General features: G+C 40.3%; 1 protein-coding gene across 1 annotated transcript in view; it reads right to left on the bottom strand.

Annotated features, from left to right (window-relative positions):
* JAM3 (junctional adhesion molecule 3) overlaps nucleotides 1-23,962 on the bottom strand; it is a gene marked incomplete at its 5' end in the record, with an annotated part of 67,200 nt that overhangs the window by 9,202 nt on the left and 34,036 nt on the right. The window contains one exon of the mRNA XM_082626402.1: nucleotides 174-239. Within this exon, the coding sequence (XP_082482528.1) occupies nucleotides 174-239 (66 nt within the window). The remainder of the gene's footprint in view (nucleotides 1-173; nucleotides 240-23,962) is intronic.

The raw sequence follows: 23,962 nt of genomic DNA, 5'->3' as shown, positions 1-23,962 counted from the left end.
AGGTTTCAGCCAACAGAAAGCCTGCAGAGTTGCCCGTGGGCTGCTTCAGATGACTGCTGGGAGCCAGCCACCCCCAAGCCTCTTCGGCAGGACACATCCGTGTGCGTCTATCCTGCATCGGCTGCCGGATCACAAAGTGGTGCCCCTTTGCCCAAACCCTTCCTTGTACTTACTTTCAAATTCCTGTACCACTGGGTTTCGGTTGCTGGATTTGAGATTCACAGCCCCTATCAAGCAGCCTGAAGGAAAAAAGAAAAGTAAAATCAGAGACAATGCAACAATAAAAGAGCAGAGAACCCGCACTTGAGATCAGACTTTCCCTTCATGGAGGCTACAATCACTAACCACAGAGGATGTAAAATGTCATATTCCAAAACAAAGTCTCTTAGATACAGCAGGGTGACTGCTTTCTCTCAGTCTGACCTTCACTGGAAGGAACCCAGGAGAAAGAGAATTCTCAGAGTGCACTTTCCTTCTTAGTCCCAGAACAAAGCCCCTAGAACTTTCAAGACCTTCCTCTAAGAATGTACTTTTTAAAAAAGGATTGTAAGAGAGCTACACAACAACAGACTGGACAACCTAGAAGAAATGGACAAATTCTTAGAATCACAATTTTCTAAGACTGAATCATGAAGAAAGAAAATCTAAATAGATCACTAGTAAGGAGACTGAAACAGTAATCAAAAGCTCCCCCCAAACAAAAGTCCAGGACCAGTCAGCTTCACTGGTAAATCCTACCAAACATTCAAGGATTTGATACATGTCCTTCTCAAACTATCCCCCAAAATACAAGAGGACAGAACACTTCCTAACACACTTTTCAAGGCCAACGTCACCCTGATCCCAAAACCAGACAAAGATAACACACAAAAAGAAAGTGATCTATGGTGAAATAGATGCAAAAATTCTCAACAAAATATTAGCAAACTGAATACAACAATACATTAAAAAGATCATACACCATGAACAAATGGGACTTTTCCCAGGGTGGAAGGATGGTTCAACATCCACAGATCAATGAACATGATACACCACATTAACAAAATGAAGGATAAAAACCATACGAGCATCTCAGTAGATGCAGAAAGAACATTTCACAGGATTCAACACCTATTTATGACAAAACTCTCAAAAAAATGGGTATAGAAGGAAGCTCAACATAATAAAGGCCACAAATGACAAACCCACAGTTAACATCATACTCTACAGCAAGGGTCCCCAACCTCCAGGCCACAGACTGGTAGGCCTGTTAGGAACCAGGCCACATAGCAGGAGGTAAACGGCGGGCAAGCGACCGAAGCTTCGTCTTACACTCCCTATCGCTCACATTACCGCCTGACCGTTGCTCACATTACTGCCTAAACCTCTCCCTGCCTCCCCCAGTCCGAGGAAAAACTGTCTTCCATGAAACCGGTCCCCAGTGTCAAAAAAGTTGGGGATCGCTGCTCTACAGTGAAAAACTAAAAGCTTTCCTTTAAAATCGGGAACAAGGTAAGGATGCCCACTCTCACCACTCCTATTCAACACAGAAAGTCCTAGCCAGAGCAATTAGCCATGAAAAGAAAATTAAAATATCCGGGGACTTCCCTGGTGGCCCAGTGGTTAAGAATCCGCCTGCCAATGCAGGGGACACAGGTTTGATCCCTGGTCCAGGAAGATCCACATGCCATGGAGCAACTAAGCCCATGCGCCACAACTACCAAGCCTGTGCCCTAGAGCCCATGAGTCACAACTACAGAGCCCACGCGCCACAAGTGCTGGAGCCCACGTGCTCTAGGGCCCGTGCTCCGCAACAAGAGAAGCCACTGCGATGAGAAGCCCACGCACCACAAAGAGCAGCCCCCACTCGCCGCAACTAGAGAAAGCCCATGTGCAGCAACGAAGACCCAACACAGCCAAAAAATAAATTTTTTTAAAAAGAAAAAAAATTAATTTAAAAAACCCATCCAAATTGGAAAGGAAGAAGTGAAATTATCACTATTTGTATATGACATGATTTTATATACAGAAAATCCTAAAAACTCCACCAAAAAACTATTAGATATAATAAATGAATTCAGTAAAGTTGAAGGGTACAAAATCAACATACAGAAATCTGTTCTATTTCTAAACATTAACCACAAGCTAGCAGAAAGAGAAATTAAGAAAACAATCCCATTTACAACTCCAACAAAAAGAATAAAATAACCTAAGAATAAACTTTACCAAGGAGGTGAAAGACCTGTACACAGAAAACTATAAGACATTGTTCAAAGAAACTGAAGAAGTCACAAAGAAATGGAAAGACATTCTGTGCTCATGGACTGAAAGAATTAACACTGTTAAAATGTCCATATTACCTAAAGCAACCACAGATTCAATGCAATCCCTATCAACATCCCAAGGGCATTTTTATTTTTCACAGAAATAGAACAAAAAATTCTAAAATTCATATACAACCACAAAAGACCCTGAATAACCAAAGCAATCCTGAGAAAAAAAGAAAAAAGCTGGAGATATCACACTCCCTGATTTCAAACTATATTATAAAGCTTTAGAACTCAAAACAGCACGATATTGGCAGAAAAACAGATATAGCTCAATGTAACAGAATTGAAAGTCCAGAAATAAACCCACACATATATGGACAATTAATTTATGACAAAGGCGCAAACAGCATACAATGGAGAAAGGATAGTCTTCCATAAATGGTGTTGGGAAAACTGCAGAGTCACATGTGAAAAAAAAAATTGAAACTAGATGACTATCATATGCCATACACAAAAATCAACCCCAAATGGATTAAAGGTTGAATGTAAGCCATGAAACTATAAAACTCTAAAAGAAAACACAGGCAGCATGCCTTTGACATCAGTCTTAGCAATATCTTTCTAGATATGCCTCCTCAGCAAGGGAAACAAAAGCAAAAATAAACAAATGGGACCACATCAAACTAAAAACCTTTTGCACAGCAAAGAAAACAACAAAATGAAAACACAAGCTACCAAACAGGAGAAGATATTTGCAAATCATATATCCAATAAGGCATTAATGCTCAAAATATATAAAGAACAATTAAAAAACCCAAATAACCTGATTAAAAAATGGGCAGAGGAACTGAACATACATTTTTGCAAAGAAGACATACAGATGGCCAACAGACATGAAAAGATGTTCAATGTCACTAATTATCAGGGAAACGCAAATCAAAATCACGATGAGATATCACATTATATCTGTCAGAATGGCTGTTATCAAAAAGGCAAGAAATAACAAGTGTTGGCAAGGATGTGGAGAAAAGGAAACCACGGTGCACGTGGGTAATGTAAATTGGTGCAGCCACTGTGGAAAACAGTATGGAGATCCTCAAAAAACTAACACTAGGGGGCTTCCCTGGTGGCGCAGTGGTTGAGAGTCCGCCTGCCGATGCAGGGGACACGGGTTCATGCCCCAGTCCAGGAAGATCCCACATGCCTCAGAGCGGCTGGGCCCGTGAGCCATGGCCACTGAGCCTGCGCGTCCGGAGCCTGTGCTCCGCAACGGGAGAGGCCACAACAGTGAGAGGCCCGTGCACCACAAAAAAAAACAAAAACAAAAAAACAAAAAAAACCTAACACTAGAACTACCATATGACTGAGCAATTCCACTCCTGGGTATTTATCGGAAGAAAACAAAAACACTAATTATAAAAGATACATGTACCCCTATGTTCATTGCAGCATTATTTATAGTAGCCAAGATATGGAAGCAACCTAAGTGGCCATCAATGGAAAAATGGATAAAGATGTGGCATGTGTGTGTATGTATATGTGTGTGTGGAATGGAATATTACTCAGCCATAAAAAAGGATGGAATCTTGCCATTTGCAGCAACACGAATGAACCTTGAGGATATTATGCTAAGTGAAATATCAGGTGAAGAAAGACAAATACCATATGATTTCACTCATACGTGGAATATAAAAAAACAAACAAAACGACAAAATAAATGAACCAAACCAAACTATAACAAACATGCAGATACAGAGAACAGAGTAGTGGTTACCAGAGGGGGTGGGGATGGTAAAGGGGGTCAATATGGTGATGCGTGGAAAGTAAACTCTTGGTGGTAAGCTGCTGTAGTGGATACAGAAGTAGAAGTATAATGTTGTGCACACGAAGCTTATATAATGTTATAAAATCAATGTTACCTCAATAAAAAAAAATTTTTTTTAAGAATTTTCTTTTCATCATCTCCCTGACGCACATGGGCCTTCTTGTCATTCCTCCCTCCTGCCTGGTACCTTCCCCTGCAGGATGGCATGGACATTCTGGGTACAGTTACCAACCAGGTAAGAGACCACCTTGCTGGATTAGCTGTTTATCTAACCCGTGATTTCCATCCATTAAAAAGTTTGCACCAGTCTTTGGTAAAATAAGAAAAATAACAACATGGTGATTTTCATGAAGCTTAGCTGAATGAAGCTATCGATGAAATCAAAATATGCTATTTGCATGGTGATCTCTTTCAAAATTAGCACCTGACTATCCACGTGTTTAAACAACGTTGAAATCAGTTATCATGGTCTCAAAATGTCTTAGCTGATTTCTTGAAGACAAGATCAACTAGGTACATTGACCACCTACAAAATGTCATTCTTCAGCTACTTGGCCTCTAGGAGAATATGCCATCCCCAGAGAAGGCCTTCCTACATTAACCCTCATTAAGGTCCCTGGACCTCAGCTTACCACACCAGGTAAGAAAATGTAAGGACTTGTACTCTGAGCTGCAGGTCACAAAAATCCATTTTTTTATTTTTAAATCTTATTTAATGGTTCGGCTACATGTATACATTCCAAGTATATGTTTTGATGCTTTCTGTCTTATTTAGTAAGACTTCATTAGTTACAGAAGAAGCCTTAAAGAATGTAATAATAGGGATGAAAATCAGAAGTATAGGGGCTTCCCTGGTGGTGCAGTGGTTAAGAATCTACCTGCCAATGCAGGGGACACAGGTTCGAGCCCTGGTCTGGGAAGATCCCACATGCTGCGGAGCAACTAAGCCCGTGCGCCACAACTACTGAGCCTGCGCTCTAGAGCCCGTGCTCCACAACGAGAAGTCACCGCAATGAGAAGCCTGCGCACCGCAACGAAGAGTAGCCCCCGCTTGCCGCAACTAGAGAAAGCCCGCACACAGCAACGAAGACCCAACAGAGCCTAAATAAATAAATAAACTTTAAAGTTAAAAAAAAAAAAAAAAAAGAAGAAGTATAATATACCTGAACTGTCATTAGTTGCTAAAACAGTCACTTCTACTTTAGATTTCAGATCCGGGACAAGTGGCGCCTGCTCTGTTTTGTTTTGTAACCACATGCTACTCCTTTTGGGGAAACCCACCCACACTAATGCAGCCCTTTCCACTGCTCCTTCCATCCAGAAGCCCCCAGGGACCCACTAACAGAGAGGAACACGAGACGCTCTGAGTATCTACCAAGGCCACACAGGTTCCCTCTAAGGAAAATGACCTCAGACAGTCCTTTCAGTGTGATCACTGTAAGTTAGGGAAAGTGACCTCAGACAGTCCTTTCAGTGCCATCACTGTAATTTGGGTGATGAGACACCAAAACTGTGGTCCCAAATGACTATGACCAGGGATCAGCTTCCGACCCAAAGGCCATCTAAGGGGCCTTAGAGGTAAGTCACGACAGCTTTGCCTGACTGGATAATGACAGGCCAACCCAATCTGAGGCTTTCTCTTGAGAAGTATGAAGCTGAGAGAAATAAGAGAATAAACTAGAGAGTTTACAGTCACGAGAGAAACAGCTGAAGTAGAGGCTGAGGATGCAGAGCTGGCGACAGATGACCCAGGGGACAAGAAGGGGACACTGAGGTTACTCTAGTGTCCACAAAGGTCAGATTGTCACGGGGGCCAACTCTTCACAATAAACCTCTTAGGGAAACCAAGACCACTTGTTTCTTATAACCTAAAAGAAGCTAAGGTAACACAGCCCCAGATGACGGAGATAATCACCTCTTTTCTTCCCCTGCATTGTGGCCAAGCTGAGTGCACCCCAAGGCCTGACTCTCTCCTGCCCAACCACACGAGCAAGGGCAGAGCCCGACGAAGTGATGGCTCACAGCAGCCGGGCCCTGGCTCTGCCGAGGCCCCATGCTGAGTCTCTGCTCAGCATTTCCTTCTGCTCCAAACTGTTCTTAAATGTAAAAACGGGTACGCTCCTTACTTTGCCCACCTCCAACAGCCCAGGGTCCCACTTTAAAATACAGAAGTAACTTGTGTATCAGAACAGTGTTTGTGAGGACTGGAAGCCCCAGACCAAACACTTGAAGAGGTCGTAGGTAACTCCTCCGGATATGAGCCAGTGCCTGGGCATGAGGTTCTGACATAAGCCAACGTCCTGGTGCTGTCAGAATACACTGAGGCTACATTATGTAAGACTGAGCAAAGGGTTTTTGGAAGGAAGGAGAAAAAAAGGGAAAACCCGTTACAGCATCCATCACATGCAGCTGTTCCTCTTTAATTTCATACCAACCTTGGCTTGCCTACCAGACTCTAAGCTCTTTGGGACAATCCAGTCATTCAGCAATTTTTTATTTATTGCCTTTTATAAGCCAGATACTGGCCTAAACATGAGGGATGATACATGAATAAAAGATAAAAATCTATGCCCTCATGGAGCTTACATTCTATCAACAGTACAAAGAAACTAGTATCATACGCACTCATCTTTGTATCTTCAAATCTAGTGTGGAATGATATTTAGCAGGGACTCCAAAAGTGTTTACCGAATAAATCAATGTGCATTTTTTATGTTCTAGATTGGATCTCCTTGAGTTTTCCAGAAAATCATTGAGTTGAATTCAGTTTGCTCAGAGCTGTAACGTGGCTACTCTCTTTTTCATCTTGCCCAGGAATCCATTATTAAATCTTAGACTTAGAAGGAAACTAAGACATGTGTAGTTGTCTGTTTCTATTCACATCCTCCGAAAGAAATGTAAGACTGTCCTCTGGAGGCAGGTGTGGTAAGTTCCAAGTATATTGTGTTCATTTAATGTGACCTTGACCTAGCCTCCCCCAATGGTTACATAATTACAGCACAATATCAAAACCAGAAAACTGACGCGTGTACAGTGTATGTGGATGGCTGTACATCATTTATCACATGTGAAGATTCCTGTAACCACCACCGCAGTCAAGACACAGACCTCTTCCATCACCAAAGACCTCCCTCCTGCAGGCCCTCACCATCCCTCAGCACTGGCAACTGTTAATCTGTCCCCCACGGCCATAATTCTGTCATTTGGAGAATGCTATATAACAGGAAATACACAGTCGGTGGCCTTTTGAGGCTGACTTTTTTGTTCAGAATAAAGCCCTTTAGATCCATCCACCTTGTGTGTAATGACAGTTTGTTTCTTTCTACAGCCAAGCAGTGCTCCACACCGGGGATGCACCACACTGTGTTTAACCACTCACCCATGGAAAGGCGTCTGGGTTGTTTCCAGTTTGGGGCTATGATGAATAAAACTGCTGTGACATTTGTGCACAGACTTTCATATGAACGTAACTTTCCTTTTCTCTGGGACAAATGCCCAAGAGCACAAACCCTCGTCGTATGTTGTGGCATGGTTAGTTGTTTAAAGAAACTAATAACTGTTTTCCAGAGTTGGGCTAGACCAAAAATTCATTGTAGGAAAGTTTTCTTTCTAAATTTTGGTTTTTAAACTTAGCAGAGTAGACTGGACCACTCTGTACTACCTTTGCAACTTCCTATGAATCTATAATTATTTAAACATTAAATCATAGAACACTTCTCTATTTCTAAAATGATGATAGTGAAATCAGTATGGCATTTGGAATCGGTTGGGTATGCAAAAAACTGAAATGACAGTTTTAAAGCATTGATATTCACAATACACCAGAAATCATATATATACTTAACAACTATTTAAACTTAGATAAAAATCTTTATGTAAGGTCTCCTGAATTCTTTCAGTGAATACATCAGTTAAAAAATCAACTGGCATGGGACTTCCCTGGTGGTCCAGTGGTTAAGAATCCACCTTCCAATGCAGGGGATGCAGGTTCGATCCCTGGTCAGGGAGCTAAGATCCCAAATGCCGCAGGGCAACTAAGCCTGCACACCACGACTACTGAGCTCACGCGCCTCACGCGCCACAACTAGAGAGAAGCCCACGTGCCGCAACGAAGAGCCCGTGTGCTGCAACTAAGACCTGACGCAGCCAAATAAATAAGTATTTTTTTAAAATTTTTAAAAATCAACTGGCGTAACCGTATTCATGACCAAAGTATATAAAAGGAATACTCGTGTGGTCCTGAGTAACCTGCAGTGCATTTCACTGAACAGTAATGTCTGAGGTTTTGCTTTTGGACTCTAAAAAACAGCAGCAGCAGGTAGAAAGTCTGCTGTTCCTACCCAGCTGAAGGTTAGTGAACAGAGAAAATAGGAGTCAGGGTGACATCAAGATTCCCCCTTTATCAAATGTGGTATTTTTTTTTTAATTTATTTTATTTTTAAATTTATTTATTTATTTTGCGCTGTCCTGGGTCTTCGTTTCTGTGCGAGGGCTTTCTCTAGTTGTGGCAAGCGGGGGCCACTCTTCATCGTGATGCGCAGGCCTCTCACTATCGTGGCCTCTCTTGTTGTGGAGCACAGGCTCCAGATGCGCAGGCTCAGTAGTTGTGGCTCACGGGCCTAGATGCTCCGTGGCATGTGGGATCTTCCCAGACCAGGGCTCGAACCCGTGTCCCCTGCATTAGCAGGCAGATTCTCAACCACTGCGCCACCAGGGAAGCCCCCAAATGTGGTATTTTTATCTCAGGAGATTCTTACAACTGAATGTGAGACGTGAGGCTCCGCCCTTTGTACTCTCACTGCGTTTTCCACTTTTCCCAGTCTCAGCATCGTCACTATTTAACAATGTTTTTTATTCTGGTGCACATACACAACATAAAATTTACCATTTTAACCACTTTTACACGTATGTCTCCACAACTTGCTCGTCATACCAAACAGAAACGCCATCCCCATTAAACAGCAGCTCCCCACTTCTTCAGAGCCCTGGCCTCTGGCAACCTCCAGGCCATTGTCTCTGGACTTGCCTACCTGACGGACCTCACAAGTGGAATCACACAATATTTGTCCTTTTATGTCTGGCTTAATTCATGCAGGATGATGCTTCCAAGGTACATCCATGTAACATGTAGCAGCATCCCATTCCCTTTAAGGCTGAATGATATTCCACTGTACGTATACAATCATCCCTCGGTACCTGCAGTGGACTGGTTCCAGGACAGCCCTCAGCTAGCAAAACCCATGAATGCTCAGGTCCTTCATATGAAGTGGCCTAGTGTTTGCATACAACCTACACAACCTCTCAGTGACCATCTCTAGGTCACTTATAATGCCTAATACGATGCCAATGCTATATAAAAAGTTGCCAGGGCGAGGCAAATTCAAGTGTGGCTTTTTGTAACTTTCTGGAATCTTTTTTCAAATATTTTGGATCTGCATTTGTTAAATCCATGGATATGGAACCCATAAATATGGAGTGCTGACTGTATACCATGTCTTGTTTATCCATTCATCTGTTGATGGACATTAGGTTGTTTCTACCTTTTGGCCATTGTGAATAATGCTGCTGTGAACAGTGGTGTACAAATATCTGAGTCCCTGCTTTCAACTATTTACGGTATGCACCTAGAAGCTTAATTACTGGATCATATTGCAGTCCTATGTGTAACTTTTTGAAGAACTCCCAAACTTTTCCACAGTGGCTGCACCATTTTATGATCCCATCAGCAATGCAGACAGATTCGAGTTTCTCCACATCCTCACCAACATTCGTAATTTTCCTTTCTTTTTTTTTCAATAATATCCATCCTAATGGGTGTGGTGTTTGTGGTTTTTATTTGCATTTCCATAAAGGCTAATAATGCACATCCTTTCATGTGTTTATTGACCATTTGCATATCTTCTTTGGAGAAATGTTTATTCAAATCCTTTGCCATTTTTTAAATTGGATTGTTTGGGGTTTTTGTTGTTGAGTTGTAGGAGCTCTTTATATATTCTGGATATTAATCCCTTGTTATATATGTGCTTTGCAAATAACTCCTCCCACTCTAAGTTGTATTTTTACTCTCTTGATAGTATACTTTGATGTACAAAAGTTTTTAATTTCAATTAAGTCCAATTTAACTATTTTTTTCTTTTGTTGCCTGCCTGTGCTTTTGATGTCACATCCAAGAAATCATTGCCAAATCCAATGTCATGAATATCTTCCACTGTTTTCTTCTAAGAATTTTATAGTTTTAAATCATATGTTTAGGTCTTTGGTCCATTTTAATTTTTTATAAGGCAAGGATCCAACTTCATTATTTAGAATGTGTATATCCAGTTTTTCTAACATCATTTGGTGAAAAGACTGTGCTCCATTCAATGGTCTTGGCACCCTTGTCACAAATTATTTGACTATATACACAAGAGTTTATTTCAGGGCTCTGTGTTCTGTTCCATTGGTCCATACGTCTCTCTTTATGCCAGTACCATACTGTTTTGATTACTGTAGCTTCATAGTAAGTTTTGTAATCAGCAACTGTGAGTCCTCCAACTTTGTTCTTTTTTTTTTTTTTTTCAAGATGACTTCGGCTATTCGGGTTCCCTTGAGATTCCATATAAAACTTTAGGATGGGATTTTCTATTTCTGAAAAAAAAATTGGGATTTTGATAGAGAATGTATTGAATCTGTAGATGGCTTTCCATAGTTTTAACAATATTAAGTTTTCTAATCCATAAACATGGAGTATCTTCCATTTATTTGTATCTCCTTAAATTTCTTTCAGCAGTGTTTTGTAGATTTCATTGTACTATGTCTTTTACCTCCTTGATTAAATTTATTCCTAAGTATTTCATTCATTTAGATACTACTGTAAATGGGATTGTTTTCTTAATTTCCTTTTCTGATTGTTCTTTGTTTGTGTATAGAAATGCAACTGATATTTGTATGTTGATTTTGTTTTCTGTTTTCCTGTTATTAGCTCTAACAGGGTTTTTTGTTTCTTTGTTTTGTTTTTGGTGTAATCTTTAGGGTTTTCCACGTATAAGATTAAATCATCCATGAATAGGGATAATTTTATGTTTTCTTTTCCAATTTGGATAACTTTTAAATTTCTTTTTGTTGCCTAATTGCTCTGGCTAGACATTCCAACGTTATGTAGAACAAAAGTGGTGAGCTCTGGTATCCTACTCTTCTTCCTGATCTTAGGGGAAAACCTTTCGGTCTTTCACCATTAATAATGACACTGGCTATAAGGTTTTTCATAGATCTTTTCTTATGTTGAAAGAGACCTCATCTTCTCCTAGTTTATTGAGGGTTTTTATTACGAAAGGGTGTTGAATTTGTCAAATATATTTCTGCATCAATTGAGATAATCATGTGGTTCTTTTCCTATATTCTATTAATACGGTGTATTAGTGTAATTTTCATATGTTAAACCATTCTTGCATTCTGGGAACAAATCCCATTCATTCACGGTGTATAATCCTTTTAGTGAGTTGTGGAATTCCATCCGCTAGTATGTTTTGGAAGAATTTTGCATCAGTGTTAAGGAATACTGGTCTATAGCTTTCTTGTAGTGGCTTTGCCTGGTGTTAGTATCAGGGTAATGCTGGCCTTACAGAATGAGCTAGGAAGTATTCTCTTCAATCTTTGGGAAGAGTTTGAGAAGGACTGGTATGAATTCTTTAAATGTTTGGTAGAATCCATCAGTGAAACCATCAGGTCCAAGCTTTTCTGTTTTTAATTACTGTAGTTGTATTCAGATTTTCTACTTCTTAATGACTACATTTTGCTAGATTTTATGTTTTTAGGAATTTGTCCATTTCATCTAGGTTATCCAACTTGTTGATATATACTTGTTCATAGCACTGTCTTATAATCCTATTTATTTCCATAAAATCAGTAGTTATAGCCCCACTTTCTTTGCCGATTTTAGTGATTCAAGTCTTTTTTCCTTACTGAATCTAGTTAAAGGTTTGTCAATTTTGCTGTTCTTTTCAAAAAAGCAACTTTTGTTTTCATTGACTTTTCCCTACTGTTTTTCTTTTCTCTTTTTCATTAACCTCTGCTCTAATCTTTATTAATTTCTTCCTTCTGCTAGTTTTGGGTTTAGTTTGTTCTCCTTTGTCCAGTTCCTTAAGGTGTAAGATTGTCACTGATTTGAGATATTTCTTTTTTTTTTTTTTTTGAAATTTACATGTCTTAGTACTGCTTTTGCTGAATCCCATTAAGTTTTGGTACATTGTGTTTTCATTTTCATTTTCTTCAGGTATTTTCTAACTTCTTTGACCCATTGGTTAAGAGTATGTTGATTTCCATGTATCTGTAAATATTCTAGTTTCCTTCAGTTATTTACTTCTAACTTCATTCCACTGTGATGAGAAAAGATACTTAATATGCTTAAAATTTTTTTTAATTAAGATTTGTGTTTCGACCTAATATATGATCTATCCTAGAGAATGTTCCATCTGCACATGTGGAAAATGTGTATTCTGCTGTTTTGGGGTGTAGTGTTCTGTATGTTAGGTCTGACTGGTCCATATTGTTCTTCAAGCCCTATATTTCCTTATTAATCTTCTATCTTGTCTATCTGTTATTGAAAGTAGGGCACTGAAATGTCCGATTATTATTGTAAAACAATCTGTTTCTCGTTTCAATCCTCTCAATGTTTGCTTCATATATTATGGGGCTTAAGATATTTCATGCATATGTTTATAATTGTTATGTTTTCTTGGTGAATCAATATACATTGTCATTCTTTGTCTCTTGTAACAGTTTTCTGACTTAAAGTCTACTTTGTCTGATATGAGTATAGCTACCTCAGCTCTCTTTTGGTTATTATTTGCATAGAATGTCTTTTTCCATCCTTTCACTTTACCAACCTATTTGTGTTTAGGTCTAAAGTGAGTGTCTTGTAGACAGCATAAAGTTGGATCACATTATTTCATCCATTCTGCCAATCTCTGCCTTTTGACTGGACAGTTTGATCCATTTTCATGTAATTAACTGATAAAGGACTTACTTTTGCTATTTTGCTACTTGTCTTCTGTGTATATTATTCTTTTGTCCCTCATTTCATCCATTACTGCCTTCTTTTGTATTTTGTTGATTTTTTTTTGTACTGACACATTTTGATTCCCTTCTCATATCCTTTAGTGTATACTCATGATAACCAAACTTTGTGGTTATCATGAGGATTATCATAACATCCTAAAATTACAACAAACTTGAATTGATACCAATTTAATTGTATACATAAACTCTACTGTCCTACCTTTTATGTTACTAAAGACACAAATTACATCTTTATACATTGTGTGCCTTATCAATATCGGATTTATCTTTTAAATTCTGCAGAAATAAAAAGTGCAGTTACAAACCAAAATTATAATAAGACTAGCATTTATATTTGTCCATTAATTACCTCTACTGGAGATCTTTAGATCTTCATGCAGCTTTGAGTTACTGTCTGGTGTTGCTTCATTTCAACTTGAAGGATTTCCTTTAGCACTTTTTGTAGGCAGGGCGAGTGGTCATGAACTCCCTCGGCTTTTGTTCTTCTGGGAATGTCTTAATTTTTCCCTCATTTTTGAAAGTCAGAGTTGCCAGATATAAAATCTTCTGCTTACAGTGTTGTTGGTGGGTTTTTTTTCTTTCAACACATTAAATCTTTCATCCCACTGTCTTCTGGCATCCAACATTTCTGATGAGAAATCAGTTTAAGATCTTGTTGAGTATCCCCTGTACGTAATCTTGCTGTTTTCAAGATTCTCGCTTTGTCTTTAGCTTTTGACTGTTTGATTATGATGTGTCTCAGGGTGGGTCCTCTTGGGTTTATCCTACTTAAGAGTTCACCGAGCTTCTTGGATTTGTAGATAAATGCCATATATCAAATTGGGGGAGTTTTCAGCCATTATTTCTTCAGATAACCTTTCTGCCTCTCTCTCTCCCTCTTCTCCTGGGACCCCCATAAAACATATCTTGGTCAGCTTGACAGCACCCCACAATTCCCTTAGGCTCTGTTATGGGGTGAATTGTGTCCCCCTGCCACCCAAATTCATATATTGAAGCCTTCACCCCCAGCAACCCAGAATGTGACTATATGTGGAGATAGGGTCCTTAAAGAGGTAATAAGTTAAAATGAGGCTGTTAGGGGCCCTAATCCAATCTGACTAGTGTTCTTATAAAAATAGGAGATTAGGACACATAGAATGACGTGTGTGCAGAGGAAAGACCATGTGAGGACACAGCAAGAAGGTGGCCATATGCAAGCCAAAGAGAAGCCTCAGAAGAAATCAACTCTGCCAATATCTTGATCTTGAACATCTACCCTCCAGAACTGTAAGAAAATAAATTTCTGTTGTTTAAGCCACTCAGTCTGTGATATTGTTATGGCAGTCTAGCAAACTGACACAGGCTCTGTTCACATTTCTCCATTATTTTTCCTCTCTTCTCCCAGACATGATAATTTCAGTGTTCTTATCTTCTAGCTCACTGATTCTTTTGCCTGCTCAAATAAGCTGTTTATCCCCTCCAGTAAATTTTTCATTTCAGTTACTACACTTTTCAGCTCCAAAATTTCTTTTTGATTCCTTTTTATAACTTCTCTCCTTATTGATACTTTGTTGCTCATATAATGTTTTCCCTTAGTCTGAGCATATTTAAGACAATTTGTCTTTGTCTAGTAAGTCCAATATCTGGGCCTCCTCAGAAACTGGGACAGTTTCTGTTCATTCATTTTGCTCTTTTGAATGAACCACGTTTTCCTGTTTCTTTGTAAGCTTTGTGATTTTTTTTTTTTGTTGAAAACTGGGCATCTGACTATTATAAAGCGGTTTCTCTGGAAATCAGATCCTCCTTACCCAGAGTTTGCCGTGTGTGTGTGTGTGTGTGTGTGTGTTCAAAATTATTATTGTTGAAGGCTGTAGGAGTCCATTTGTTTTGAGTTCCTAACTTTTTTCTCAAACACTATTTCCTTTCAAGCGTGATCACTGAGGTTCCTTTACCTCATCTTCAAATAACATTCTGATTAAGATTCCCTTGAATGCCAAGAGCTAAAACAAACAAAAACACCAGGAGGGAGAGAGGGAGGGAGAGAGGGAGGGAGGCAGGGAGGAGCCCCCTCTCCCAAGTCTTTGCAGACTGGCTCTGTAGGTACTCCTTCACCTCTCAGCTAGGCTTGCTCAGAGGGTAGGGGTCACCTTGAGATGCGATGTGGTTGCTTTTGTCCCACCTTCCCTGTCTCACCACAGTTTCTCTCCTGAGCCTCAGACGGCCTATTGTGTGCCTCCACCAGAACCTCTTCAGGCAGTTGTGGGTTTGTCATCCCCTTGGAGCTCTGACAAGCAGTGCCTGCTGCCTTTCCCACCTACATCCCAAAGAGACGAAGACAAGCCCCTCGTCTCGGTCCTTCCGGTGTCCCCAGGCGGGTGAGAACGATGGACACAATCATTTGCACATAGGGTTTGCTGTGCTCCCTCCAATGTGGTGGGAGGAGGGGAGGAGGCTGTGCTGGGTAGACGGTGGGGCGAGGTTGAGAAAATGTCTCAGGAAACTTTCCTACCGTTCTGAAGATCTTGTTGTCTTGATCAGGTATTTATGTGGTTGCTATAAACCTTCGACTGTTTCCAGATCTCCTACACAGTTGGTTCGGCTCCTGTTTGTTTCTCCAATGTTTCTGTCGGGGAACAAGGGCCTGGAGTTTCCTATTCTACCTCTTCCTAATTTCACTGCAGGTGAAAATTGCTGCTTTTTTTCTTTTTTATTTCAGCCATTCTTATGCATCTCCAATTCCCTACCGCCATACCTGAGATGCAAGAGTTTCTGGAAATGTTATTGACTGTGAGGAAGAGAGACACGGTTTCAACAGAATATGATAAATGTCACAAAGAAGCCTGCAGAGCACAATGAAGCTGGCCGGAGAACCAGGATCCAAGCCCAGGACTGTTCAACTCACCATCTTTGCTCTTTTGGTGTCACTTCTGACAGTGCACCTCTCACTGTAAGTTGGGAAACTGGCAGGTTTGGTTTCCATGATTTCCCAGGATTCACTGCTTCAAGTAGGACTGACAAATGTGTTGTCAACACAGAAGAACTAGGTGGTCTAGTCCAGGACAGAGGACTGATCCAATCAGTCTTGGGCTCGTAATTTCATTTTCAAAGCTCTTCTATATGCTAAAGCTATGAACTGCTATCAAGAATCTGGGCCCGGGGTAGAGTGAAGGGTGGGCGGAGTGAACGGAGGGAGGGAGGGAAGAAGGAAGGAAGAAAAAGAAGGGAGGAAAGAAGAAAAGAGATCCAAGGAACAGCAAGTCTGCTAATCACCCCTTCATTATACACCAAAGCTTCTGAACTAGAAGGGCTACCATCATCTCTTGCCAGGACGATGCCCTCCTGACTGGTCTTCCCAATTCTACGGTTGCTTCTCTCAAGTGAACTCTTCATGTACAGCTATGGTAGATGAAAGGCTTTTGGTGCTGCAGCCAGGAGTCAGTGCTGTGCCTCTGAGGTGGGAGAGCCAACTTCAGGACACGGGTCCACAAGAGACCTCCCAGCTCCACATAATATCAAGCGGCGAAAATCTCCCAGAGATCTCCATCTCAACACCAGCACCCAGCTTCAGTCAACGACCAGCAAGCTACAGTGCTGGTTACCCTATGCCAAACAACTAGCAAGGCAGGAACACAACCCCACCCATTAGCAGAGAGGCTGCCTAAAAACATAATAAGGCCACAGGCACCCCAAAACACACCACCAGACGTGGACCTGTCCACCAAAAAGACAAGATCGAGCCTCAACCACCAGAACACAAGCACTAGTCCCCCCCACCAGGAAACCTACACAACCTACTGAAACAACCTTAGCCACTGGGGACAGACACCAAAAACAACGGGAACTACGAATCTGCAGCCTGCAAAAAGGAGACCCCAAACACAGTAAGATAAGCAAAATGAGAAGACAGAAAAACACACAACAGGTGAAGGAGCAAAATAAAAACCTACCAGACCTAACAAATGAAGAGGTAATAGGCAGTCTACCTGAAAAAGAACTCAGAATAATGATAGTAAAGATGATCCAAGATTCTATTTCCAAGATCCAAAATCTTGGAAATAGAATAGACAAAATGCAAGAAACAGTTAACAAGGACCTAGAAGAACTAAAGATGAATCAAGCATCAATTAAAAACACAATAAATGAAATGAAAAATACTCTAGATGGGATCAATAGCAGAATAACTGAGGCAGAAGAACAGATAAGTGAGGTGGAAGATAAAATAGTGGAAATAACTGATGCAGAGCAAAATAAAGAAAAAGAATGAAAAGAACAGAGGACAGTCTCAGAGACCTCTGGGACAACATTAAACGCACCAACATTCGAATTATAGGGGTTCCAGAAGAAGAAGACAAAAAGAAAGGGACTGAGAAAATATTTGAAGAGATTATAGTTGAACACTTCCCTAATATGGGAAAGGAAATAGTTAATCAAGTCCAGGAGGCACAGTGAGTCCCATACAGAATAAATCCAAGGAGAAATACGCCAAGACACATATTAATCAAACTGTCAAAAATTAAACACAAAGAAATCATATTAAAAGCAGCAAGGGAAAAACAACAAATAACACACAAGGGAATCCCCATCAGGTTAACAGCTGATCTCTCAGCAGAAACTCTACAAGCCAGAAGGGAGTGGCAGGACATAATTAAAGTGATGAAGGAGAGAAACCTGCAACCAAGATTACTCTACCCAGCAAGGATCTCATGCAGATTTGATGGAGAAATTAAAACCTTTACAGACAAGCAAAAGCTGAGAGAGTTCAGCACCACCAAACCAGCTTTACAACAAATGCTAAAGGAACTTCTCTAGGCAAGAAACACAACAGAAGGAATATACCTACAATAAGAACCCAAAGCAATTAAGGAAATGGGAATAGGAACATACATATCAATAATTACCTTAAATGTAAATGGACTAAATGCTCCCACCAAAAGACACAGACTGGCTGAATGGATACAAAAACAAGACCCATATATATGCTGTCTACAAGAGACCCACTTCAGACCTAGAGACACATACAGATTGAAAGTAAGGGGATGGAAAAAGATATTCCATGCAAATGGAAACCAAAAGAAAGCTGGAGTAGCAATTCTTATATCAGACAAAATAGACTTTAAAATAAAGACTATTAGAAGAGACAAAGAAGGACACTACATAATGATCAAGGGATCGATCCAAGAAGAAGATATAACAATTGTAAATATTTATGCACCCAACATAGGAGCACCTCAATACATAAGGCAAGTACTAACAGCCATAAAAGGGGAAATCGACAGTAACACACTCATAGTAGGGGACGTTAACACCCCACTTTCACCAATGGACAGATCATCCAAAATGAAAATAAATAAGGAAACACAAGCTTTAAATGATACATTAAACAAGATGGACTTAATTGATATTTATAGGACATTCCATCCAAAAACAACAGAATACACATTTTTCTCAAGTGCTCATGGAACATTCTCCAGGATAGATCATATCTTGGGTCACAAATCAAGCCTTGGTAAATTTAAGAAAACTGAAATTGTATCGTTTCCGACCACAATGCTATGAGACTAGACATCAATTTCAGCAAAAGATCTGTAAAAAATACAAACACATGGAGGCTAAACAATACACTACTCAATAACGAAGTGATCACTGAAGAAATCAAAGAGGAAATAAAAAAATACCTAGAAACAAATGACAATGGAGACACGACGACCCAAAACCTATGGGACGCAGCAAAAGCAGTTCTAAGGGGGAAGTTTATAGCAATACAATCCCACCTTAAGAAACAGGAAACATCTCGAGTAAACAACCTGACCCTGCAGCTAAAGCAATTAGAGAAAGAAAAACAAAAAACCCCCAAAGTTAGCAGAAGGAAAGAAATCATAAAAATCAGATCAGAAATAAATGAAAAAGAAATGAAGGAAACGATAGCAAAGATCAATGAAACTAAAAGCTGGTTCTTTGAGAAGATAAACAAAATTGACAAACCATTAGGCAGACTCATGAAGAAAAAAAGGGAGAAGACTCAAATCAATAGAATTAGAAATGAAAAAGGAGAAGTAACAACTGACACTGCAGAAATACAAAAGATCATGAGAGACTACTACAAGAAACTCTATGCCAATAAAATGGACAACCTGGAAGAAATGGACAAATTCTTAGAAATGCACAACCTGCCAAGACTGAATCAGGAAGAAAGAGAAAATATGAATAGACCAATCACAAGCACTGAAATTGAAACTGTGATTAAAAATCTTCCAACAGGGCTTCCCTGGTGGTGCAGTGGTTGAGAGTCCGCCTGCCGATGCAGGGGACGCAGGTTCGTGCCCCGGTCCGGGAAGATCCCACATGCCGCGGAGCGGCTGGGCCGTGAGCCATGGCCGCTGAGCCTGCGTGTCTGGAGCCTGTGCTCCGCAACGGGAGAGGCCACAGCAGTGTGAGGCCCACGTACTGCAAAAAAAAAAAAAAAAAAAATCTTCCAACAAACAAAAGCCCAGGACCAGATGGCTTCACAGGCGAATTGTATCAAACATTTAGAGAAGAGCTAACACCTATCCTTCTCAAACTCTTCCAAACAATTTCAGAGGAAGGAACACTCCCAAACTCATTCTACGAGGCCACCATCACCTTGATACCAAAACCAGGCAAGGATGTCACAAAGAAAGAAAACTACAGGCCAATATCACTGATGAACATAGATGCAAAAATCCTCAACAAAATACTAGCAAACAGAATCCAACAGCACATAAAAAGGATGATACACCATAATCAAGTGGGGTTTATCCCAGGAATGCAAGGATTCTTCAATATACGCAAATCAATCAATGTGATACACCATATTAACAAATTGAAGGAGAAAAACCATATGATCATCTCAATAGATGCAGAGAAAGCTTTCGACAAAATTCAACACCCATTTATGATAAAAACCCTGCAGAAAGTAGGCATAGAGGGAACTTTCCTCAACATAATAAAGGCCATATATGACAAACCCACAGCCAGCATCGTCCTCAATGGTGAAAAACTGAAACCATTTCCACTAAGATCAGGAACAAGACAAGGCTGCCCACTCTCACCACTCTTATTCAAACTAGTTTTGGAAGTTTTAGCCACAGCAATCAGAGAAGAAAAGGAAATAAAAGGAATCCAAATTGGAAAAGAAGAAGTAAAGCTGTCACTGTTTGCAGATGACATGATACTATACATAGAGAATCCTAAAGATGCTACCAGAAAACTACTAGAGCTAATAATCAATGAATTTGGTAAAGTAGCAGGATACAAAATTAATGCACAGAAATCTCTGGCATTCCTGTACACTAATGATGAAAAATCTGAAAATGAAATTAAGAAAACACTCCCATTTACCACTGCAACAAAAAGAATAAAATATCTAGGAATAAACCTACCTAAGGAGACAAAAGACCTGTATGCAGAAAATTATAAGACACTGATGACAGAAATTAAAGATGATACAAATAGATGGAGAGATATACCATGCTCCTGGATTGGAAGAATCAAGATTGTGAAAATGACTCTACTACCCAAAGCAATCTACAGATTCAATGCAATCCCTATCAAACTACCACTGGCATTTTTCACAGAACTAGAACAAAAAATTTCAAAATTTGTTTGGAAAAACAAAAGACCCCGAATAGCCAAAGCAATCTTGAGAACGAAAAACGGAGCTGGAGGAATCAGGCTCCCTGACTTCAGACTATACTACAAAGCTACAGTAATCAAGACAGTGTGGTACTGGCACAAAAACAGAAAGATAGATCAATGGAACAGGATAGAAAGCCCAGAGATAAACCCACGCACAAATGGCCAACTTATCTTTGATAAAGGAGGCAGGAATGTACAGTGGAGAAAGGACAGCCTCTTCAATAAGTGGTGCTGGGAAAACTGGACAGGGACATGTAAAAGTATGAGATTAGATCATTCCCTAACACCATACACAAAAATAAGCTCAAAATGGATTAAAGACCTAAATGTAAGGCCAGAAACTATCAAACTCTTAGAGGAAAACATAGGCAGAACACTCTATGACATAAGTCACAGCAATATCCTTTTGGACCCACCTCCTAGAGAAATGGAAATAAAAACAAAGATAAACAAATGGGACCTAATGAAACTTCAAAGCTTTTGCACAGCAAAGGAAACCATAAACAAGACGAAAAGACAACCCTCAGAATGGGAGAAAATATTTGCAAATGAAGCAACTGACAAAGGATTAATCTCCAAAATTCATAACCAGCTCATGCAGCTCAATAGCAAAAAAACAAACAACCCAATCCAAAAATGGGCAGAAGACTTAAATAGGCATTTCTCCAAAGAAGATATACAGACTGCCAACAAACACATGAAAGAATGCTCAACATCATTAATCATTAGAGAAATGCAAATCAAAACTACAATGAGATATCATCTCACACCAGTCAGAATGGCCATCATCAAGAAATCTAGAAAGAATAAATGCTGGAGAGGGTGTGGAGAAAAGGGAACCCTCTTGCACTGCTGGTGGGAATGTGAATTGGTACAACCACTATGGAGAACAGTATGGAGGTTCCTTAAAAAACTACAAATAGAACTACCATATGACCCAGCAATCCCACTACTAGGTATATACCCTGAGAAAACCATAATTCAAAAAGAGACATGTACCAAAATGTTCATTGCAGCTCTATTCACAATAGCCCAGAGGTGGAAACAACCTAAGTGTCCATCATCGGATGAATGGATAAAGAAGATGTGGCACATATATACAATGGAATATTACTCACCCATAAAAAGAAACGAAACTGAGCTATTTGTAATGAGGTGGATAGACCTAGAGTCTGTCATACAGAGTGAAGTAAGTCAGAAAGAGAAAGACAAATACCATATGCTAACACATATATATGGAATTTAAAAAAAAAAGTCATGAAGAACCTGGGGTAAAACGGGAATAAAGACACAGACCTACTTGAGAATGGACTTGAGGATATGGGGAGGGGGAAGGGTAAGCTGTGACAAAGCGAAAGAGAGGCATGGACATATATACACTACCAAACGTAAGCTAGATAGATAGTGGGAAGCAGCCGCAGAACACAGGGAGATCAGCTCGGTGCTTTGTGACCGCCTGGAGGGGTGGGATGGGGAGGGTGGGAGGGAGGGAGATGCATGAGGGAAGGGATGTGGGAACAGATGTATATGTATGACTGATTCACTTTTTTATAAAGCAGAAACTAATAAAAAAAATAAAAAAGAATCTGGGCCCTATTTTTAATACTCTTATTGACTTTCAGTGTGATTTTGTACCCCTCATTTTTTCCAACTATAAAATATTATTAGAAACTCTTTACCCTTCTTTCACCAATAACTGATGATAAATAAACATTTAGAAGAGGGATCATTTATTATCATTGTTATTATTATATTTGCTTTATAGGAACCAACATTCTTCTAGTGGCCCAAGGAACAGTAAATTTCATACTCAATGGCTTTAGGCCTGAGGCCAGAAAATATATTAACCCTGGATACCATGAGTGGAATAATACAAATGAGAATTCCAAGAAAATTCAATACAACGTCTAAGACACGAGAAGGAGAGACAGGCTAAAAAAGAAAAAGGAAAGAGAGAAGGGGAACAAGAGGAACTGAAAAGGAGAGGACTGAAAGGCAGTGAAAAAGAAAAAAAAAAGAAAACATCAAAGTGATGATTCCTGACTTTACACTAAATCCAGAAATTCTAAATTTTTGAGCATCAAAATATGCTTGAATTCATAGCTGGCAAAGGCTGTTGGTCCTCTGGCTCGATGGTGTTTAATCCCAGCTGGGGTACAGATCAATTCTGAGGATGCAGACACTGGGGTCCACTCCTGGGAGGCCCATCTCTGCAAGTGAGCAGAGATGACAAAGGATTTATGAAACCACACAGAATGGCATTTCCAACTATGTTAAGGAGAAAACCTGACCTCAAGCTGGTGTGTTCTCCAGCTGATAATAATTACAAAAATATACCAGCTCAGTGCTGAGCCAAGGCTAAAACCCAGGAGGGAAATCTTTTTTTTCCTTTCTTTTTTCTTTTCTTGTAAATAACACCCAAAAGGCTCTGATTTTATTTTTACAAGCAAAAAATACCACCACTTGGCTCACCATGAGAATTGATATGTGCTTTCTGCCCGGAGGTACCTCATACCAACCGAACAGCCACGCTGCCACACACCGGGGCAGGGAGGGCAGGGTCAGGAGCTGAGGACGCGTGCGGGGACAGGATGGCCAGCCTCGTGGGTCTCTCTTCCTGTTGTTGTCCTCTGTGCCCTTCTTCATGTTATTCTAGGAGCAGCAGTGGTCACTCTATTCTCCACTGGGCCTACTTGTTTGAAAAATATTAAACTAAGTTGTACCTCCAGAGGCATCATGCTTTGAAGTGGCTTATTACTATGGCGTTATTTATTCTTGAAAACACATCCATCAGAGGTGGCACAGTCCAGGGCTGGGGACAGAGGTGAGGATGATTCCGACTCCTTCCTCAGCTCACCCTTCAAGATGGTGAGGGTGAGTGGCATTTCCAGGTTACGAAGCAGCAGCTAAGGGACTGGCCTCAGTGGAGGATGCAGCTTGTCCTCTAGCTCATCCTTAAACTCAGTCCAACACTCTTCCCATTTTACTGTACTGTCTACAGTTCCTTCCTTTCCCTGTGACTCCATGAAAGAATTCATTAAAATGCGGTTGGGAGCTTCCCTGGTGGCACAGTGGTTAAGAATCCACCTGCCAATGCAGGGCGACATGGGTTGGAGCCCCGGTCCGGGAAGATCCCACATGCCGCGGAGCGACTAAGCCCGTGCTCCACAACTACTGAGCCTGCACTTTGGAGCAT

Source organism: Mesoplodon mirus, assembly GCF_964341445.2.
Source record: "Mesoplodon mirus genome assembly, chromosome: 7".
In the NCBI taxonomy this organism is placed as follows: Eukaryota; Metazoa; Chordata; class Mammalia; order Artiodactyla; family Ziphiidae; genus Mesoplodon; species Mesoplodon mirus.
The sequence above is the reverse complement of the archived record's forward strand: the minus strand, read 5'-3'. Positions and strand labels throughout refer to the sequence as shown.